The sequence below is a fragment of the Aythya ferina genome, assembly GCF_964211825.1.
Source record: "Aythya ferina genome assembly, chromosome: 5".
Lineage (NCBI taxonomy): Eukaryota > Metazoa > Chordata > Aves > Anseriformes > Anatidae > Aythya > Aythya ferina.
Genome location: NC_140301.1, coordinates 29,525,633 through 29,545,724, shown reverse-complemented (window position 1 = coordinate 29,545,724; position 20,092 = coordinate 29,525,633). Strand labels below are relative to the sequence as shown.

General features: G+C 39.5%; 1 protein-coding gene across 5 annotated transcripts in view; it reads left to right on the top strand.

Annotated features, from left to right (window-relative positions):
* The window catches only part of MAP3K9 (mitogen-activated protein kinase kinase kinase 9), a 79,360-nt gene that overhangs the window by 10,216 nt on the left and 49,052 nt on the right, over positions 1 to 20,092 (top strand). For all 5 annotated transcript variants that reach the window (XR_014693770.1, XR_014693771.1, XR_014693772.1 and 2 more), the window contains exon 3: positions 15,660 to 15,840. Coding sequence is in view for 2 of the 5 variants with exons in the window: in XM_084521670.1 (XP_084377796.1) it covers positions 15,660 to 15,840 (181 nt within the window). In the remaining 3 variants the exon portion in view is untranslated. The remainder of the gene's footprint in view (positions 1 to 15,659; positions 15,841 to 20,092) is intronic.

Below are 20,092 nucleotides of genomic sequence, written 5' to 3'. Positions count from 1 at the left end.
CAGAGCAGCAGCCGCTGTGCTGACGTTCTGCTCGCTTCTCCTGTGCTTAGCAAATTCCAGAGAACTGGGAACCTGCTGCACGCGCTCATACGATGCAATTCGTGCCAGTAATATTACAACTTTCTGTCAAACAGAATGCAATAAAGTATTTCAATTTCATGTGTTATTAGCTCAGAAGAGGTAAATCATCCTTGAAGGCAATGCTAACTCTTAAGCTATTGAAACATTGAGAATTCACAGAAGTAGGGAGATGGTTTACTTTTTTTTTTCTTAGCTTGTTTAAGTCAGTGCAGCCACTTTTTTCTCAGAGATTGGACAGATGTTTTCATGCTGCAGACATCTTTCAGTATGTGTTAGCAGGTTTCTGAGAGCTACAGGACATGTTTTTATGTTGGAAGTGTTTTATTTTAGTTGAATATTAATTGCTGTCTTCACTGTGCATTGCAGTTCAGAAAAAGAGTGATTTATTTTTTTTTTAAATAACTGTAACATCTGCAAGAACACTGTGGGATACTCCTGCCCCACCATGCAGCAAAAAATCAGATTTCGAAGTGGAATCCCCTATTTTTGTAGACAAGAATGGAGTTTGTCACTTTTAGAAGTGAAACTGTCTGTTCCTTTAAAAAAGAAGTCTCATGTAATGTCCTTTCCATGTCTCTATGCCACTGTATATATTTTTCTGCAGGGTTCTTTCCCCCCCCAAAGAAGAATGTAACCACGTGTTGTGTACCAAGCACTGTCTCCAAACTGTTGGAACCATAGAGCAGATAGGAACAGACTTAACCCCCCTCATGTGGGAAGTGTACCTAGGCATCTGTGTGCTGATCCCTTGGCTTCGCATCGGACCATCTGTGACAGAGCTATGATAAATCTGGTTTTCTGAAATCTCTCTTGAAGCAGTAAGTCAAGAATGAGAACAGCTTTGTGGCATTTCAGGGAAGCTAGAATAACTTTTTCAGCTGCATCATTTTGTGTTGCTTCAACATCAATAAACTTGATTTGAATTTTGAGAGACTTCTGTCAGCAGCTTCATTTTGCTTTTCTCATCCAACAATTCTTTCAGAATTTCAACAGATTCAAGGCAAACAAACTCACTTTTAAAGGATCAAAACTTAAGCACGGGTTTGCTTTTTGAAATGATGAATCATCACTGAAGACGATTGCTTGATTTTGGCAATAACCCTTTCATTTTAGAGATGGTGTGTCTTTTATGATGAGAGAAGAAAAGCGTTATGTTGCTGGAAAGATCACAGGATGTGATGTAGGTAGTTTCTTTTTGTTACATGCTTGCTTTCTGAGTCAAAGATAGTTTCTTAGGTTGGTGTGACCTTGATTTCCAAAAGGTTGCCAAAGTTAACTGTGATAGCTGATAATTGCTTATTGTCAGTCAACTAATAGGAAGCTAAATTCAGCCTCCCTGGCAGACCTAGGCTTTTTCCAGATATGAAAAAGTAATAACAAAAGCATACACTAAGAGGAGAAATTACCACAACGTATCAGGATTTATAATTACATCGTGTGGTTTAATCATTATTTCTTAAACCAGGGAGAAGAATGCTTATTTGCTTAATAGTAAATCTTTGGATCCCAGCCTGCAGAATAATCGTTACAGCGTTAATGGCAGCATGGTGCAGCATTGTTTCCTCATCTTTTCAAAAGGAATTAGTCAAAGGATAGGTAGCCTCCCTGTGATCTGCTTGTGTTACAAACTTTCCACCTCCCCTTTCTAAAAACTTTCTTACATTACTCGAGCATTTTTTGTAACACCAATTAAAAAAAAAAAATATTTAAAAAGCTTCTCTGAATGTCAGACTTCAGCTTATGAGTATATCGATGTCAAATAATTCCTGAAATCCTGTGTGTGCTTTGAATACTGTAGTGAAGTCCAGGGTGATACTTTGGAGGTACAAGCCAGGCTCCTAGTTCGCTATACCACATCTTCCTCTGATCCTACCTCAGACAGGCTTCTGGAGTTTGCTTTGGCTGTTGAGAAATACTAATGGATTAGCTGTTCGTGTTACAACTGGAAATGTTCACTTAAAATGCGAGCGTGACTTCAGCCTTGTTGACTTAGGGACTTGCTGTTTGTGTAGCAAAGGATAGTGTCGGATTGCTCTGTGCTCCAGTGGCTGCGGGAAGTATTTCTGCCACTACTACACTTACTGCAGCGCTTGGGGATTGAACTGGGGATTCCTGCAGCACGCCAGGGGCACTACAAAGAACTGCTGGTACGGATAACAGTAAAAGGGCTGGAAAGCATGAGCTGTGAAGAAAGGCTGTGGACACTGGGTCCCTCTAATTTGGAGAAATGGGCCAAGAGGCCACGTGATCCATCTGCCTCAACAATATTAAAGGATTCCTATTGTTCTCCTGCTTGGGTATGTGCCTAGGGAAAGATGTTTGAGAGAATAGCCTTTAGTTGCCTTTGACTTTACGTCATTAAATGATGCTGAAAATAATCAGTTACAGAATTTTTCTTATAAGTAGAATTTTGTGCCTAATTCTACTTGTGTTATCAGTCTCGCCTTTGGATTTATTGGTTGTATTTTTTTTTGCTTTGTTCACATAATGATATGGTTATGGTTATGGTCATCTGGCGACTGGGGGACTAATGTTTTATTAGGCACTAATGTGCCTAATGACTAATGTGCCTAATGTTTTGTCAGGGTACTGTGTAGCTCACCCTGTAATTAGAGTCTAAGTCAGAAATAACAGGAATCTAACAGCTCAAAAAGTGGCAGCTTTCTGATAGTTTTGCTCTATGAGCTGTTGTCTTGCATGGAGTCATGCAGCAGTGCAGGACTTCCCTCTCTCTGCAGCTGGCAAGGTGTTCTGCTCAGCGTCATGTAAAATTGCACTACTGAAGGAAGTCAGGATATCGGTGTAGTCAGCTGTAGCTTTGTGGTGATGGTGCTTCTCTGAGCCTTTTCACGTTTGCTCGGATTAATGGCAATATGTGTGTGTTTGCTTAATGTTTGCACTAAAATCTGACTTTAAAAAACTTCTCATGTGTTTTTTGTTGCAGCCTATGGAGTTTTCAGGTCTCCCATACCGTCTTTGTTTTGGAGAAGTGATTCCAGAAATGAATGAATACTTGGTATTATTGACTGTTTTATAGAAATGGCTTAATTGAAGCCAAAGGAATGGTTCTGTGCTAGTTTTTCATCGTTCGTTTCATGTTTCTATTTTTCCCCCTGAACCAGCACTATTATTAATCCTCTTCTCAGAAGGTCTCTCGGGTGACAATTAGTATGAATGTCATTCATGTGATTCCTCTTCCCCACTCCGTTGCTGTTGCCTAGGACTGTTCTTATACTTGATTTGTTGCAAGCCTTCAAACTGATACGATTTGGCAAAGCGTGGTGTTTGGTACAGATTTAATTATATTTTTCCTTGGAGCATTTAACTGATTATGAAGAGCAAAATAACCTTTCTCAGGCATGGGTTGTCCCAGTGTAAGCGGTGTAGTCGGATTTAATCTGAAACCAGAGCCGAACAGCCCCATTTTCCCAGGAAACTCACCTTAGTGTTCTCCAGGAGCACTCAGTGTTTTGTACCAGATCATTAAAGTGTTAAGGCTTCTTTCAGCTTGGCTTGGGGATGGGATCGATTCTAAATATATCATGGCTCTGGAGGCCTTTCGTACCCCCTCCCCCATTATGCATTAGCTCTGTAGAGTAACTGTACTGCGTGGCTTAAAATCCGAGAACTGCTGGGCTGTCACATCCATCACCTCTTCTAGGTTGATAGAAGAAGACAGTTGGTCAGCTTTATGGCTTTACTGAACCCTTGCATACCCAATAATTAAAATGCTTTTGCTTCAAAGGTGTGTGTGTGTATTTTAATGTGATTTTGCAGAATGGTTAACAATAAAAGCAAAAATGCGTATTACCAGGGGCAACATTTGGTTCTCCTTCCAAGATGCAAGATTTTGAGCAAGACCTGAGTTTTGTGGTGTACAGGATCTTATGCAACACTTAGCCTTCTGCACCACAAACAAATCTTACAATGAAGATGTTTTTCTGAGCTGTGCAGCAGAGTACCCAACAGAAGGTGCGTGAAGGCTACATGCGGAAAGCCCGGACTCAGTCCACGTGCAGATCTGTTAATCGCTTTAAGTTCTTTGAATGCAGGATCAAGAGCAGATTGCTCATTATCTGGATACTTGTGAAGCAAAGCTGTGCAGGCTGACTGCGGAAAGTAGAGCTAAAATTGCAGTCTAGATTTTGGCAAACCACTACAATACAAGATCTTATTTTGGAGCAAGTGTTTGAAAGCCTTTCCCAAAAGCTTAGTTCTGTGCTCAGGACACTATGCCAGTATACTGCCAATAGACTTAATAATTAAAGAAAAAACACAACACCTGGCAGGCTTAGTTCCTTGTCCCTCTTGCAGTAACAGTGCTTTTTTGTCTGGTTAGTCAAACTGCAGGCTTACAAGTTGCTGGCTGTGAGACCATGACTCTCAGAGAACACAGCAGCATGAAGAAATATATTAAGGCTGTCCTTTTATTTAACTGTCTGACATGCACTTCCCTCCCCTCACCCCATCTGAGCTGATATTTATCTTGCTTTTGCTTATTCGTGGGAGGGGAGAATGGGACTGGAACAATCATAGGAAGTTGAGTGAAACCATCCTTTCCTATGCAAAAGCATTTTCATTTGACCTATAGGTACTTTTTTTCCTTCAAATAAGGACTGTTCAAAAAGTATGGGACTAAAATTTATAGTTGCCATTGCTATAGTACTTTTTAAGTAAGAGCCTTGAAGATTTGTCAGAATGAATTGCATTTCTTCAGAGTACAGTGGAAGTTTCTATCCCTTTTTTCAGGTAAAAGCAAACATTAAGACATAATTGGCCCATGCAAGACACAAAAGATACTTATATAATTTTTCTGAATTGGTCTCCACTTAATAAAAATAAAACCATATTGGAAAAACCATATGGGAATGAACTTTAAAGACTTCAAAAACTTTAAAGGAAATAGAGAAGGCAATCAGAGGGACTTGGACAGAGTGAAATTTATACCTAGGTTGTAGGGAGATGAGTACAGAAAATACAATAAACTGAACTTGGCTGCCCCAATTGTAAAATTCCAGTGTGCATGTGTCAAATTTGAGTGTGAGCTTAACATTAGTGTTTGTGGACCCTTTGCTGGGAGTGGTACTTCTCAGAAAGTGCCCTGAGAGCTTTCCTAGCTTGGATTCTGTAGTCTGGAGAACAAGTCCTTAGAAAACACACCGAATTGAGTGAGGAGATTTTGTTCAACATAAGGCTTCCTGTAATGGATTGCCATGTTCTGCTATGGGTTAGGTGGGAGGGTTTGGTTCCTGTGATATTAGATTTTTTGTCCTCTGGTATTCCTTCAGCTTCAGTCAGCCTTTAACTGACTTCTGAAACTTGTGTATTTTTTTTTTCTTATAAACTTGGAACTTCCTTCGGAGAAGGAAACAGAATATCCTCTGTTTTCTTCAACTCTTGTGCACTTGAGGAGAGTTCTGCTCTATTGCTGACAGGCAGAAGTTTAATTGTAGTGCTCCCTCATAGTGGTCTGGATTGTTTTTAAATCTGTCCATGGAAAAGCCTTACGGCTTTTAAACTGAACCTTGGTTATATTGTGCATTTAGAGATTTCAAACTGAAACAGCCTTGTTTTCCTTAAAGGTTGGACTCTGTTCTTTTATTTCTACAAAGCTCTTGCACCTGGCACTTGATGGCCTCAATATCTGATACATTTCCTTACGCTACTGGAATTATCTAAACAGGGGAAGTGAATGGGCTGATGCTTATCCACTATCTGATGAAACTTGTCATTTTGCATTTTGGAAAGTGACACCTCGGTAAGCTGTTCTGTTTGCAGGCTGGAGGAAGAAATAAAATGTGTCCAATATTCCCACCCACAGTGAGTGCTCATCTGCAGCAGCGGTCTTTCATGCCCCAGCTTTTACTGGGTAAGCGTTAGTTCCCCACTTGTAGCTTCCTGCTGACCTTTACTGCTGTCAAAAACAGCGATCGTACGGTGACAGTGAGTCAGATATGCACAGATGAGCAAAGGCCTATTGGGGGAAAAATATCTGTTAGTAGGCTGTTTTATCTGTACAGGTGGTTGAGTTCCTCTGGAATGATTTGCAAAAACATCCAACCACAGCAAAAATTTGTGGTACTGTTTTGAGATGGGAAAAAAATAGAGCTACTTAGGCAGAGTAGTGTTGTTCTGTATGGGTTGAGTTCCTCTGCCATTTTTCAGCCTTCCAGTTTCTAAAAAGTGGTCTTCCCACTTTTCAGCCTAAAGAAATAATAAGTATGGTGAAATAGTGAAAATAAGGGAGAAAGCTAAGAGCCCAGTTGAGAATCTGGGGGACTAGGGAATAAATTTCACTAAGTCTGCGTGAGTAATTGGATGGCTCCTTAATGATTTAAATATTGAAGTTAAATATTTCTGCATCGAGTAACATAACAAAGATGACTTTCTGATCTTATTTATAGTCCTCTGAGTAGTGTATTCCACCCACCACTGTTGCTGCCATCTAGCTCTTTTACTGTGTAACCAGATGATAATGGCTCCAAGGAGGCAGTACAGCACAAAATCAAGAGTAAAGGCAGTTGGGGCTGGATGTGAGTGGGATGTGCTTGCAGTTCTGCTAGAATTCTTCCTTGTGACTTGGTCTGATTGCTTTCCTCATTCCTGAGTAAATTTTCTTTTGGAATCTTGGATGGCAAAGCATTCGACCATGGCAGTGCTAGCACTGGCAAAGACCAAAACAGTACTACAGAAGTGCACTGACACTTAGAGGTATTTGAAGATTTCTACCGTTTTTAGATATTTCAGGCCTTCTAAGCTCTACATCACGTGGTTCTGTGTTTGTCAGCAGAGCCTCTATCTAGAGGAGATGTAGTTTACATAACCCAGGAGCTACCACTGGCACCTTTAATACCAATTCTCAGTGTGACATCAGTAACACCTCCGTATCTGTGCCCACACCAGGGAATTTGCAGGCACAGTAATATTGTCTACTGTGTATGAATTCTGATAGTTTGCAGTCAGGACTTCACCTTGGATCCCCATCACCCCTCTGTTCCTAGGTCCACGAGCTCCTTTTAAGTGCAGGATAATCTGATGTAACTCCATAATCATTTTTTTTCATTTCTGGCAAACAAGTTTTGACATTTCAGATTTTCCCAGCCTGTTTGAAAGCACCACCATCCTTCCAAGCATGTCAGAAGCGCTGTTAATGGCAGGCATCTCTTCAGCAGCTATGAAGACTTGACAAAGATAACGTCAAAATGTAACAATAGAACACATGACTTAATGTTGTTTTATCACTAATTAGTAGTCCTGCTGTTTCGTGATCTGCCCAGAACTGTAGAATTTAAGTAAGAGTGGCAGGTCTGCTGGCACTACAATTCCGTGTTGTCTTAATTGGGGAAAAACGATATGGAAGTTAAATGTGAAGCCATCAATCATCCATCAAGTCGGTGATAATCAGTGTACCACAGGCGACAAGCCCTGCTTTTTCTGCACCCGCAGTAGGGATCCTGGTCTTCTAGCCTGCTTCCTTCCATATTTCTTCCTGTGTGTTTGTAATTCACGTTGTACTTTGTACCTCATTATTTTACCTCCTTCACTTAATGATTGTCAACCATTCCCATCAGGCTTGATTGTTCATTAGCTAATAGATTTCTGGTTTTGTGTGCCAGGCTGAGTAGCATCATGCACAGGCAAATGATTTGGAGTGAACTGTAAACTGGACCATATAAAAGACTGTCTTGGATTTATTTGTAATTTCTCTCCTGTTTCTTAAAAACAGATGATCTGGCCTGGGAAAGGGAACAGGCAGTTGCTGATAGAACTGTGTCATGATCCATGGGAGTGATGGGCAGTTTGCTTAATTACTGTGGCAGTACTGCAAGATAATCTTGATTTCCTTGTTCTGACTTGCAATTTTTCTCTCTGAGGAAGGAATTTTTCAATTTTCTTGGTGTGCAGGAGCCCCTTTTCTCTACCTTCATGTATAAATGTGTGGTATTTTTACTGTGAATGATCATTGTAGTGGTTTTCCTGGAATGTTCTGCTTTTGAAATGATTACTTTTAGCACAAGTCAGTTCAGCACTACGCTGTGCAGAGAAAACAGAAAAAGAGATTACATAACCCTATTTTGCTGCGTTGCCACTTAATTTTGACCGTGAGGTGAAATGAGGAGCTACTTTTTACCAGTTCTTTGATGTTAGGAGCAAATGGACTAGCATGGGTTCAAGTGTTGATTTTTTTTTCCCTCTTGCTCCTTCACGATACTTTGTCATAATGGAGAGTAAAAATGCAACTTTGTCTGACCTAACTGTCCAAAAGTGTAGCTGGAAAACCCTCCAAACAAGTGAAAAAGGTGACAGTGTTACTGCCTTCCCCCGGAAGTTTGTTTGAGAGGTGTGTTCTGCTGGCATAATATGCGAAGAACAGAGGATTAAAACAGCAGCTGTTAATGTGGTTGCCAAGAAAAGTTGGATTGCCCATGTGAAGGCTTGCTGCCTGTGAAAGTAATCTACCTCTTAGGGCTTCTCATGGATACTGGAGGTAGCGTAGTGCAGGATGGAAAACGTAGTTGTTGTCTTACTGGGGTTTGATAAAGTGAGCAGCACAGAAGCTAAATAAAGTTTTACCGTGTTTGTTTAAGCTATCAGTTTGAAAGATTCAGTGGAAATGTTTTTTTTTTTTAATCATTTTTTTAGGGGAGTGTGTTTGGAAGAAGATTTGATGGGCGTGAGATCTGAAGGCAACAAAAGGAAAGAGATAGGAAACGCATACATTCTGGCAGAAGGAAAGGGACCCACGCCAGTTAGTGCTTCCAGAATAATTGGACAACAAAAAACGTGTAACAGGAATGAGTTGGGTTAAACAGGAGGAAAAATGTATCAACCGTGCAGTTACTTGGATTGGAACGCTAATGTAAAGATGAGAACATGCCCAAATCAGTTTGCTCAGCAATTTTGTCCTCCTTATTGTGATGGCTAATAAGCAGGAGTGGGTGCTGATGCATTGAGTGTGATTTACCTAGCCAGCTCTGGGTTTGCTTACAGTGCATGCAGAATTCTTGCATATGAGTAGATCAAAAATCATACAGCTTTATGCCCCTGCCTTTACCTTGTCAGTCTGTATCTCATGTATTTCTGGTAGATGTGTGAGTAATGAAAATGAGTTCTTCCTCGCAGTCAGGTTTTGTGCATTTAACAAAGGTATTTACCACTGACTTTTCAATCAATTCAGAGGTCATTAAGGCAAGTGGTGCAAAAGCAATGAATTATGACCTCCAGCTGCCAGCATGGGCCTACGGACAGTTTTATTTAAGACTAATTTAACAGCAGTACCATTCTGACTTAGATTAGCCGTCCTACTAATAGTACAAAATATTTCTGGAAACTTAATTTAAAAAATTTCAGAGTGCTGACATAATCTTGCAGCGATGAGTACCTGGGTTTTCACCAGATGGCTCTCTAACATCTGGTGTTCCAGGCTTGGCAGTGCTGGAGAGCTCCTCTAATTGAAATTGCTTCCTTAGAGCGGCCTTAAGGAGAGGTTCACGCGGTGCGAGTCTGGGCACTTAACGCAGAAATGTTTCTAGTTGAGAGGTTCCTGTAGAGAGTAATTCAGACTATGTATACTAGTCGTAGGCCTTGAATGTTTTTCTGGAGAGGCTTTGTCTTTCCAGGTTGTCTGATTCCCGATTGTCTTTTGCACGTGTGAGGTTATGGGAGGTGTGCATCTCTGTCATGTATGCAAGATGGTATTTTATCTCAACAAAAGCGTACATCGTTTGCCTCTAGGGCAACCCTTCTGTAGTTCTATAGTTCATAGCAGAGTTGAAACCTTACTAGTGTTTTATCTGTGTGTTTTTTTAGTTTGTCTGTATTCCTTCAGAATCCATTTGTTCCTCTGTTTTGCCTACTTAGAACTGACAACTGCTTTGGGGAACTAATACAGGATGTTTGTGGTAAGAAAATTTAAAGCTGCAAGTTTCACTGTTTTTACTGCAGTGATACCCCATTCTGTATGGACACAGAATAGTCCTGGATACATATAGTCCTGATCCTAAACATTGCAGTGAAAATTGGTAAGTTGCTAGGGAAAGTTCGGTGTTCTAATGCGAAACCCAACCATTGGAACTGTCCTTAAATGTCTCATTAGAACAACAGCGGTCTTAAGGCCATTCTGTCGGGAGCTAATCCTGCATTGTCTAATGCCCCATGGAGCAGGCATCTCTGTAATGACTTGTAATGACAAGACAGAACTGGCAGATCTGTACTTGCAGCTATGTGAAGGCCGAAGGATATAATGGTATCTTAGAAATCTCAATCAAGTTGCTTTTTGTATTGCTTTGAATACAAAGGCCGATGTTTCTGTCTTTTGTGAAACACAATAATGGAATCCTGTGTGGAGCAGGAAGGGCTTGTGTCAGTCATACTTCAGGCGGTCCATGTCTGTCATGTCTAACTTCAGTACAAATCTTGGTTTAAACAAAAGCATTTGAGTTGGCCCTGGCTCTAGAAAATGTCACTAATACACAACTGTGCCTTATAAAACTGAGAACTGTTCCCTTTGGGATCCGTTACCAGTGGGAGGGATCTGTGTGCTTCTGAAGACTTGCTTACTGTCAGCAAGTCTGACGTTCTCTGTCAAAAGCATGCTAGCTCTTAAGACATGTAAAAAATGTTACTTAAACTGGAGAAAGTAAGCTGGCTTCACCTGACCTCAAGAAACCCATTTTTATCACTTCTAACTCTTTGCTAGAAAAGCTGCTAGCTCAGGTCACAAACAAGGATAAACCAAGAAGATCTTAGGTATGTCATCAGTTGTTCCTCCCTCCTTACTAAAAAAACATCTCTAAATGGTACCAGTACTGGATAATTTAATTCCCCATCACTCTTGGTTTATACAGAGATTGGCATCTCTATCAGGAAAGTATCTAATGACACTTCTGTTGCAGCAGCTGGTATTGCTTACTAGCTGAACACTGTTGGGCATGGTGCAAGGTCGGGTTAATGGCCACCATTTGGGCACCTGCAGAATGTACTGAATGTATCACGCAGACAGAACTTTTTCAGTGCTAAAAAGCACTGAAAACAGTAAGTTGTCACGTTAGACAGAATGAGTAGGAACTTCACCAGGCAGAGTCTTTTCAAGTGGTCTTTGTGTTCTGCCAGTTTGTCTTACAGTCAAAGCAATAAATGTTGACTCGTTACCTAACCCACCTCTCCATTTATATGGTGCATTCTTTTCATTGCACTTCAGGAAGCCTTCTCACAAGAGTGACATGAAAAATATCCTTGGTGCCTCTTGTGAGGCACAAAATAAGTTCTTAAAGAATACATGACAACCTCAACAGCCATCTTTTTTCATTTCAGAGAAAGAAGACTGGTCTTCGTGACCTAGATAAGAGGAGACGCAGTGTTCAGTTTGTACCTGTTCTGTCTCCCTAAGCTGTCCTCTAAAGTGCCTGGCTTGTTTGTTGTCTTTCAGGACTTGCATTTTGCCCATCTCTCAAGAAACCAAGTGGTGGGGTTGAGTCACTAACGTTAATGATTCTTGAGAGTCCGCCGGTAATGAAGTTTATTAATAAAACCCCAGCGGTGGCAATTACCCATCTGAGTGGTGTACCTGTGTCTGGATGATCGCCTGCTCAAGGAAAGGGGCTGCTGAGGATGCCGAGGCCTACTGGGGTCATGTCCCTTTCTTATTCTCTCAGCTGGGACACCCTCAGATATGGAAGGCTTGTCTGCTGGGCAGCATTCATCTGACTTGTAATTAATTTCTCACTGGCAAGCACTTCTTTTCTGATGGACAAGTTCAGAGTCTTTCAGGAATATATGCAGATACATGTGAGCACTTCTGGATTGCTATTCCTGTCAGCATACATGTTCATGATACCCCTTACCCAAAGTTGCTAGCAGCTAGTTGAAGCCACCACATTTTGCTTTGTACTTGCATTAGGCAATAGACGTGGTATTGGTGATTTGCTGCTGATCAACCGAGCTTTATTAAGTTGTTTGTTTAGTGGCTGGATCCTCAAAGCTTTTTGATGTGCTTGCAATACCCGCTTCTGTTCACCAGTCCCTTCTGCACACTGCCAGTTGCTTCCCACCTGTGCTGCTTACAATTGGCATTTAACCTGTGCTGTACAGAGAGGCAGGAGAGAAGTGGTTTTGAGTTGTTACAAGCAGTAGTACATAACATACCTTCACCTACAGCTTGGCTGGCTCTGTGTGCCCGCAGGAAGAGATTTCTCGCCCAGACCCTGCTGGAGGAGGAAGCAGTGAACCACTGCCGACCAGCTGACACGCATTCTGCATGTGCCTGCTGATGCAGCTCCTGTTCTTCCCCAGTTGCCTGAAAACAAGGCCCAATATCTTGACTGCCAAACAGCTCCTTTCTTTAAGAGAATTTTAATTTCACTTTATATCTTGCTTTCCTTCCTTTTAAGCACTTGCTCTTATCAGATCTTTTTAAACGTGAGACCGGAATGAGAATATTGCCTTGGTAGATCAGCTAAGGTTTTGGTGTAGGTGCTTTATATCTCTCTGGATTTTGCCAGACTGATGATAAACGATTATTTCTGATAAATTTGGCGACTGTTAGTTCTGTCCTGAGTGGTCACATCTGTTCAAATCGGACAGTTATGTTAACTCTGCAATTGCTGTAAATGTACGAATGATTGCGCTTACATGTGCTACGTGCTGTGCTGGATTCTAGCAAGTGCAGAAGGAATAGTGCCTTCTGAAGGGAACCTACACTAATAGCATTAAATGGGAGGTAATAACTGGTTATAGATCAAGCTCACAAGAAGGAGACCATATTGATTTGCAAGAGTGAAATGCATTTGCCGTGTCCTAGCAACCTGGCCTGTGTTAACTATAAGGGAGATTAAGGTGGAAAGTGAAAGGAATTGATATTTCACCTATTTACAAGATGCTTCTTGGAAATCTGAATGAGCACAAGAGGAAGAGTCAAGGCTTTTGGTCTGAAAATCTGACAAATAGACTAGGGAGACTCCTAGCAATGGGAAGTGAGCTTATTGATGCTGACCAAGATGAAGAGAAATTGAAAATATGCTGGAGAGAGCTATAATCCTTAAAATTAATTTCTACACTTTTGGGTTGCAGGATTATTATCTCAAGCAGTTATTACAATGAAATAATGGGGGATGTAACTAAGGAATCAAGGACTTGCAATATATGCAGCTCTTTCATTGTCCTTCCCTGTGTTTTTTTTTGTTATGGTAATTTATCTCAGTGTACATCTGACAAAAGAACAAGTTCATGGATACAATAGGTCTGTGTAAGTACTAATTATTTTGTTAGGTCTTAATGCAAATAAAGGCAATTAGATTTAAATAACCTCTTGCCAGGAAGGTGTGTCCAACCCAACCATGGTATTTGGTGCTCTGTCCTGCTGTTGAGCAGATACAGACAATACGAGCTGCCTTGTGAAGAGCAAATTTGCTTGCACTTGTGATTCTGAATGGAAGCAAAAGCACGCCCAAAGCCTACGCTTTTTTGTTTCAGAGTGCTGCTTTTCCTTTACAACTTCGTTATGTCTCTGGATCGCTGCAGTTAAATTTAAAACTAGATTGTATTGTTCTGCCGGTTGTTTAAGCACAATGAGTACAGGCTAGAAAGAAAAACTTTTAGGAAGTTTCTCACACTTGCAATCAGTGAGAGACTGGTTTGCAATAGCTGTTAATAATTCTTTGGCTGCTAGGGAAAATGAAGGGAAAAAAAAATCTAGCTAGAAGAGACCCAAAGGAAAGCTACCTTTGTACCTCCAATTCTTGTGGTCCATACTGAAGTATGGCTCTAAAAGTGCATCTGGCTTTGCCCAATTGAAGAGGATGTTAGTTATGCAGCTCTTGCAGCCTTATTTATTGCTGTCAGAAAGCTTCATGAAATGGATCACTTCAGCATCCCCTAGTACTAGCTGATTTCTAGTAATTGACATGTTTTTTTCAAATAATGTTTGTGCTCTCTGTAGGGTTGTGCTCAAACTCCTCCATCCTCTGTGAACAGGAAAATGGAGCATTCGGTAATGTTAGAAAGGAATTTTTCAAAAGAAGCAGGAACCAAGAGCTTAACCATAAGTCTAGTTTATTCACAACTTGAGTTGGGCAACAAAAACCTTTAACAAAGTAGTATTTTGTGATTTATGAATGTCTTATAGAAAGGGTAGTTGTTTTTTTTTTTTTTTTTAAATTTCAGGGAACAGATTCTGTGTAAGCTTCATTACAGTGAATGTAATATTTTAACACTTAGATGTATTATACATGTATATTATACAGAAGGTATTCAAATAACGTTTATGCTTTTATTTCATTGGAAATCTCATTTTGGTTATTAGAGGGGAGTATGAAAATAAACAGATTAAATTTAAAGAAGCTGTTAGCTTTAGGCTGACACAGGAGTTTTTTCATGAGTTGCTAAAAATGGTCCTGAAGATGATTATGTACTCTATTTTTTGTGGTGCTTTTGCATTTTAGCTGTTTCATTATGTTCCATGACTGTGGTTTTGTTTGTTTTTCAATTCATGCATATACAGTACACCATAACATCTTGTTTTCCAAGAGCTGGTATCTGTAATGACATTAAAAATAATAACAGGGTAGCTGCATAATGATGCTGTGTTAGTGGCTTGATTTTTTATTTTTTTTTTCCTGCTCTGAAGTCATTAGATTAATGAAGTGGCTGAAAGTCACTTCATAGGTTTATGGCTACTTTATGTCTGGAAGTTTAGTAGGCTGTTATATTCTGTTGCTTGATCATTGCTCTGCACTTTGTGTGGTCGTTTCATCTTAAGATAAGGAGGATAATAGGTGCTGTTAACCAGAAGTAGCTGTTCTGCTTTTCCACCCATTTCACAGTGGTGTGACAGCTCAGCTTGCTGGGTAAAGGTGCCTGTGTGCCTTGTACCAAAGCATTTTTGAGTTCTGCCTCCCCCTGCCTTAAATTCTTGAGTGTAGACTCCTTTGCTGCTGCAATGCCGTAGAAACTTTGTTAGCTTAACTAAAAAATGTTTAATAATGATGGGGGGGAGTGTAACATGGGAGTGTTTATGGAGTCTTGGACTGGCCGTGCTGTTACTGATCATCAATGAGTTTTTTAATTTGCACTTCAAAAAATCTGCGTATGTAGAGCTTGCACTTCTAATTCATTTACTTGAAAGGTATATCCAGCCTGTGTGCGTACTTGGGTTTAAAAAAAAAAAAAAAAGTCCTCTAAGCAGTTTGAGAAAAAGATTCTATTACTGGCTTGCTGAGAGAGGATTAATTAGGAAATGTCTTCCCTTATCTGGATTTCTAGAAGTTACAGTGGTTCACTTCCTTTTAGCAGACAATTATTATATAGAATAACAGTAGGTACTGCATTAAATTGTCATCTTATTTGTTTATTCTCTGGGGTTTGATATTTTGGTTAAATTCAAAGCTATTTGCTAGACAGATGTTCATTTATTACATGAAGGGATTAGCTTGAAATATCTTGTAACAGAGGGCAGTATGTTTGAATAACTAAAGTCAGGGAGAATTTTGAACTTGGGGAGATCTCCAGGAGGATCTTTTTGCATAAATACTAGCCTTACTCTGCATATCTTTTGTTCCCCCCCCCCCCCGCCTCTTCTCCAGTACTGATACTCGAAAAGGTGGAAAATGGAGATCTGAGCAACAAGATACTGAAGATCACGGATTTCGGCTTGGCCAGGGAATGGCATAAAACTACCAAAATGAGCGCAGCAGGGACATACGCCTGGATGGCTCCTGAAGTCATTCGCTCCTCCATGTTCTCCAAAGGCAGCGATGTGTGGAGGTACTGAGTTGGTGTTAAGTGACTGGGTACTAAACAGTAACTAGGTCTGCCGTGGAACCGATGTTATGTTTAAGAATGAGTAACAATGAACCATATATTCTGGGTTTAAGAAAACTTTATCCACTGGCTTTCCATCCACCTAACTCCAAGACTACTTTGGTATTAATTGTAAATGCTTTTTCTGTAGGAAGTGGTAGACCAGCTCCTGCACGCCTACAAATTTTTGTTCTTCCTTACATTTGCATTCAGATTATTTTAGGATTCAGAGCCTCCCTTCAGCTATTGGCTGACATAACCAAAGGCCATAAAACAAAGCTATGAAATCCTTGAAGTTGCTACTTTTTTAATGTTTTACTAAGAGCAAGATCATTTTTTTATAGTAATCTGTCACTGATGCTTATGTACACGAGCACACTGTACCTCATGAAATTCTCTCTGCAGTTTCAGCCTGAATGCGATTGTTAAGAAGTTTAAATTAATTCTACCCTCTCAGACTTTTCCATAAAGTGATAAATCTCTTCTGTAAGTCAGTCTGAGTATGTAATCCATAAGTAGCAATTTGAATGCATGTGTTGTCTTCTCCGTTCAGGCAATGAGATTTTGAGAGTAAGAGCTATTTTGGTAGGAAAGAGCATGAAGATTGCGCTCGTAGACTTGCAAAAATAGAGTTTGAATGTAACTCTTAAGTGCATTGGTAAATCCAGAATTCAGTAAATAACTTGTTATTGTTGTCCTAGGATATTGACTTTCCTGGATGCTGTGAAATACAGAATTAGTACTGAACATCAGAAACAAAGTAGATGAATATTTTTTTCTTGTGAGGGGAGAGGTATAGAAATGTCAAGCTGACTGGGTCTTCACGGTAATAAGAATTTGTCGTTGGCCAGCAGTGCTCACACGCAGTGTGTGCATGTTGTGAAATCTGTCAGGATAAAGAAATATCCCAGCTGGAAGAGTTGTCTGGCTGTTATGGAAGATATTTGTGGTGATTTTCATTGTCCTTACCTAGTTGTGCAGAATAGATAATGTATTGCCTTGTGGATAAATGTGTGAACTTAATTTGCATGCTAATAGTATGGATTAAACGCTGACTGTCATTAAATGTGGTAGCCTGTGTAGTTAACCTGAGAAGAATTGTGCAAGAAGCAGGCTTTTACTCTGAGTGAAGCCTGGTAGAAATGAAAACCTGACAATACTGGTTTGTATTTAGCTTTCCATACCCAAACCTCAGTTTTCACCTCTGAAAAGCAGTGCTGGGAATGGCATTTAAGGGAGGAGGGAGGAAGGGAGAAGGAAGGGGAAGGAAGTTACAATCACAACTCCTCGGTGATTGTAACTTTACTAATCCAGGCAAGCTGAACAGGTCAGTAGATATTCTGTACCAGCATGACCTAATTTTTAAAAAGATAAGAATTATTAGGGTCAGTTGATGATTTTCATCATGATAGTTTAAGAGCCTCTATACCTGTGCAAAAATATTAGTTTGGTCATTGATTTAGGTTGTCAATCACTTAAATATTTTTTAGCTTTTCAGAAGAATATTTTCAATATTTATTCATTGCTTTATTTCTGTACAGTTACCAGTCTTTCCCTCAAAATAGGTTGAGTTCTTCTCAGTGCTCTTCCTTAAACAGAGGGCCATCACCGTTAAGAGAGTTATAATATATTGTCTCTGAACAGAAGACCTCTCTCCAAGGTGGCCAAAACCTTGAATCATAGTTAAATTTGCTGGAAAGAACACGGCACTTGAGGCATGTATGCAGAGGACAGATTCGTGCCAGTGCAGTCACTACTAGCTCGTCAGTGACTATAAGCACTGGATTTTATAAAGGCAGCAATGGACATGTATAACAAATCCTGTCCCCCCCCAAGGATGCAACCTGAAATTCGTAACAGGATGAACTTTTATATCCTATTAGGCTTGCCCTTCCTCTTGTCTCCTTCAACCTCTTGGTTAATCACTGGCATTGAGAGAGCTTTTTGCCTGATAACCAACCTTCAAGTTAGTGTGTCTACCATCAACAGAAATGGATATTTCTGTCTCTGACATTGACAGACCCTTTTATTTCAACACCTTTTCTGAAAAGCTCATTAGAATAATACAGCTGGCTGAAATGTTGCCTAGCCTTTCAACAAGAATCTTGTTCTGCCTGTGTTCTTGCTGCACAAATGCAAATAGCTGCTGGTGAAGATGCTTGCCAGAACTGAAATTTCCTGAGTCAGTCTTTTATTCCATCATAAATAACTGCTTCATGCAATTCCTTTCAATACTGTATCAAGCTCTGTTTAAAAAAAAAAATAAAAAAGATCAGGTTTTTGTACCAATATACAGGAGGATTGGCAAAGATCTTAACAAGGCAGAAGAATCCTATGTGCTGGTGTTTATCACTATGATTTTGGCCACTTTAAAGCTTGCTGGTAATAGCACTTCGTACATCTTGATAGTAAAAATGTGTTGCTATGATTTTTTTGTGCTGCACCCACAAATTTTAGGTGGATAGCAGAACCGTTGTGCTTATATTGCACAGAGAACAAAGAAACTATCTTTTTATTTATATGCAATTTAACATACAATTTCTGTGAGTCTAATGATGTTTTTGAGAGGAGAGTTAGGAATTTTTGAATTTCTAGGGGATAAGTTGAAGGACAGATATCGCAGCTTATTCAGTGTTGCACAGCAAGCTAATGTTAGTAGGCATATAATTTGAAGTTCCACGTCATTTAAAATGCTTAAATACAGTTCTTGTTTACAGCCCACTTCATTTTTGACTTATGCAGTTAAAAAAAAAAAAACAAAACAAACAAACAAAAAAAAAAACACAAAACATATCAATATGATTGGTATGAAGAAGGTAAGGCCATGATACAACCTTCATCTGCGTTCCCTGTGTTCTTTAGTTCAGACACTTAAAAGATGCACCTGCTCTGAGACCAATGAAATAACTAAGAATTAAATTTTAATTTAGGAATGGAATACTAGAACTACTTCAAAAATACCTGATTAGCATATCAAGATGTTTCAAGCATTCGGTGGTGTAGAAATTTTGGTCATTAGAATATTTCATAAATATAGAAGCATACACAGTAAACTGCTATGATATAAGTAATGTCATCTCTGGAGCTACCAGTTGAATAACATACAAAAATACTAACTGTTAATTGCCGTTAAAAATATAACAGTTATTTTTTTTTGTCATAACAAAAGCAATATTTTGGTTGCTGTTGCTGCTAGAATCTCCTTGTGCTGATAGTCCCTTTTTTATGGAAAGTGCTGGACCTGGGACACTGCAGAAGAGGAACCTACAGTACAAATACCATTGAGTAATAATGGTGTGAGGAAGTTAGTAGTTTTTCTAATTTCACACATTTGCAAGAGAGGTGGGAAGATCACACGTGAAATCCTGCCGACCTCCAGCCTCCTCCCTGAAAATCCAATGTGTAGGATTGAACCCAGTGTTAAATGGCTTAAGGGATTACTGGATCGCTGGTAGATGGTTAATTATTCATACAAGTGTCAGTTGACTTGAACACATGGTGTGTTATCACATGGTTCTTTTTGTAATTGAAGTCCAAAAATCACTAGTGAGTGCCAGAAGAATAAATGAGCTTGATCATTTTTTTCTTCCCAGCTGACAATGTGTAGAGCTCCTTGAATCTTTCTTCCCAGGCCTTTTTTTTTTTTTTTGTATAAATCTCCTCTGTCCCTGTTCTTTTACTTTGTAATTCCCAGTCCCTTGGTTCAGAATTAATGGAAAACACTCTTCTCAGCAGCCGCTCTCTCACTGCTTAATCAGTTGGGGTGATTTTTATTAAAACACCACTAATTTTGTGGAAGTGTTTTATCGTGTTTGGATTTTGGATACTTATATTGTGTTTGGATTTCTAAAAACTTTCTAAAACCTTTTATCAAAAGCTTTTAAAGAAAGTAAATGTGTTAAATATAATCAAAAGTGATTTTAAAAAGCGATAAATGGTTAGGTAACGACATACACTAATACCAAGTTATTCAGGATAAAAAAAATAATGTACTGCAGATAGCTGAGGAAAAAATATGCTATACTGAATGATAAAACAGATGAAAGTAATAAATGCAGAATAGTACGTGCAGGAGAATTTTACTTGTGCAATGATGGGCTCTAAATTATTCTATTAAGATTCAATAAAAAGATGTTGGAGTTGTTGTGGATAACCTAGCTCGTTTTGTAAGGACTCAGAAAGGTAAGGGACAAGTTAAAATTTAATAGGGAAGAAT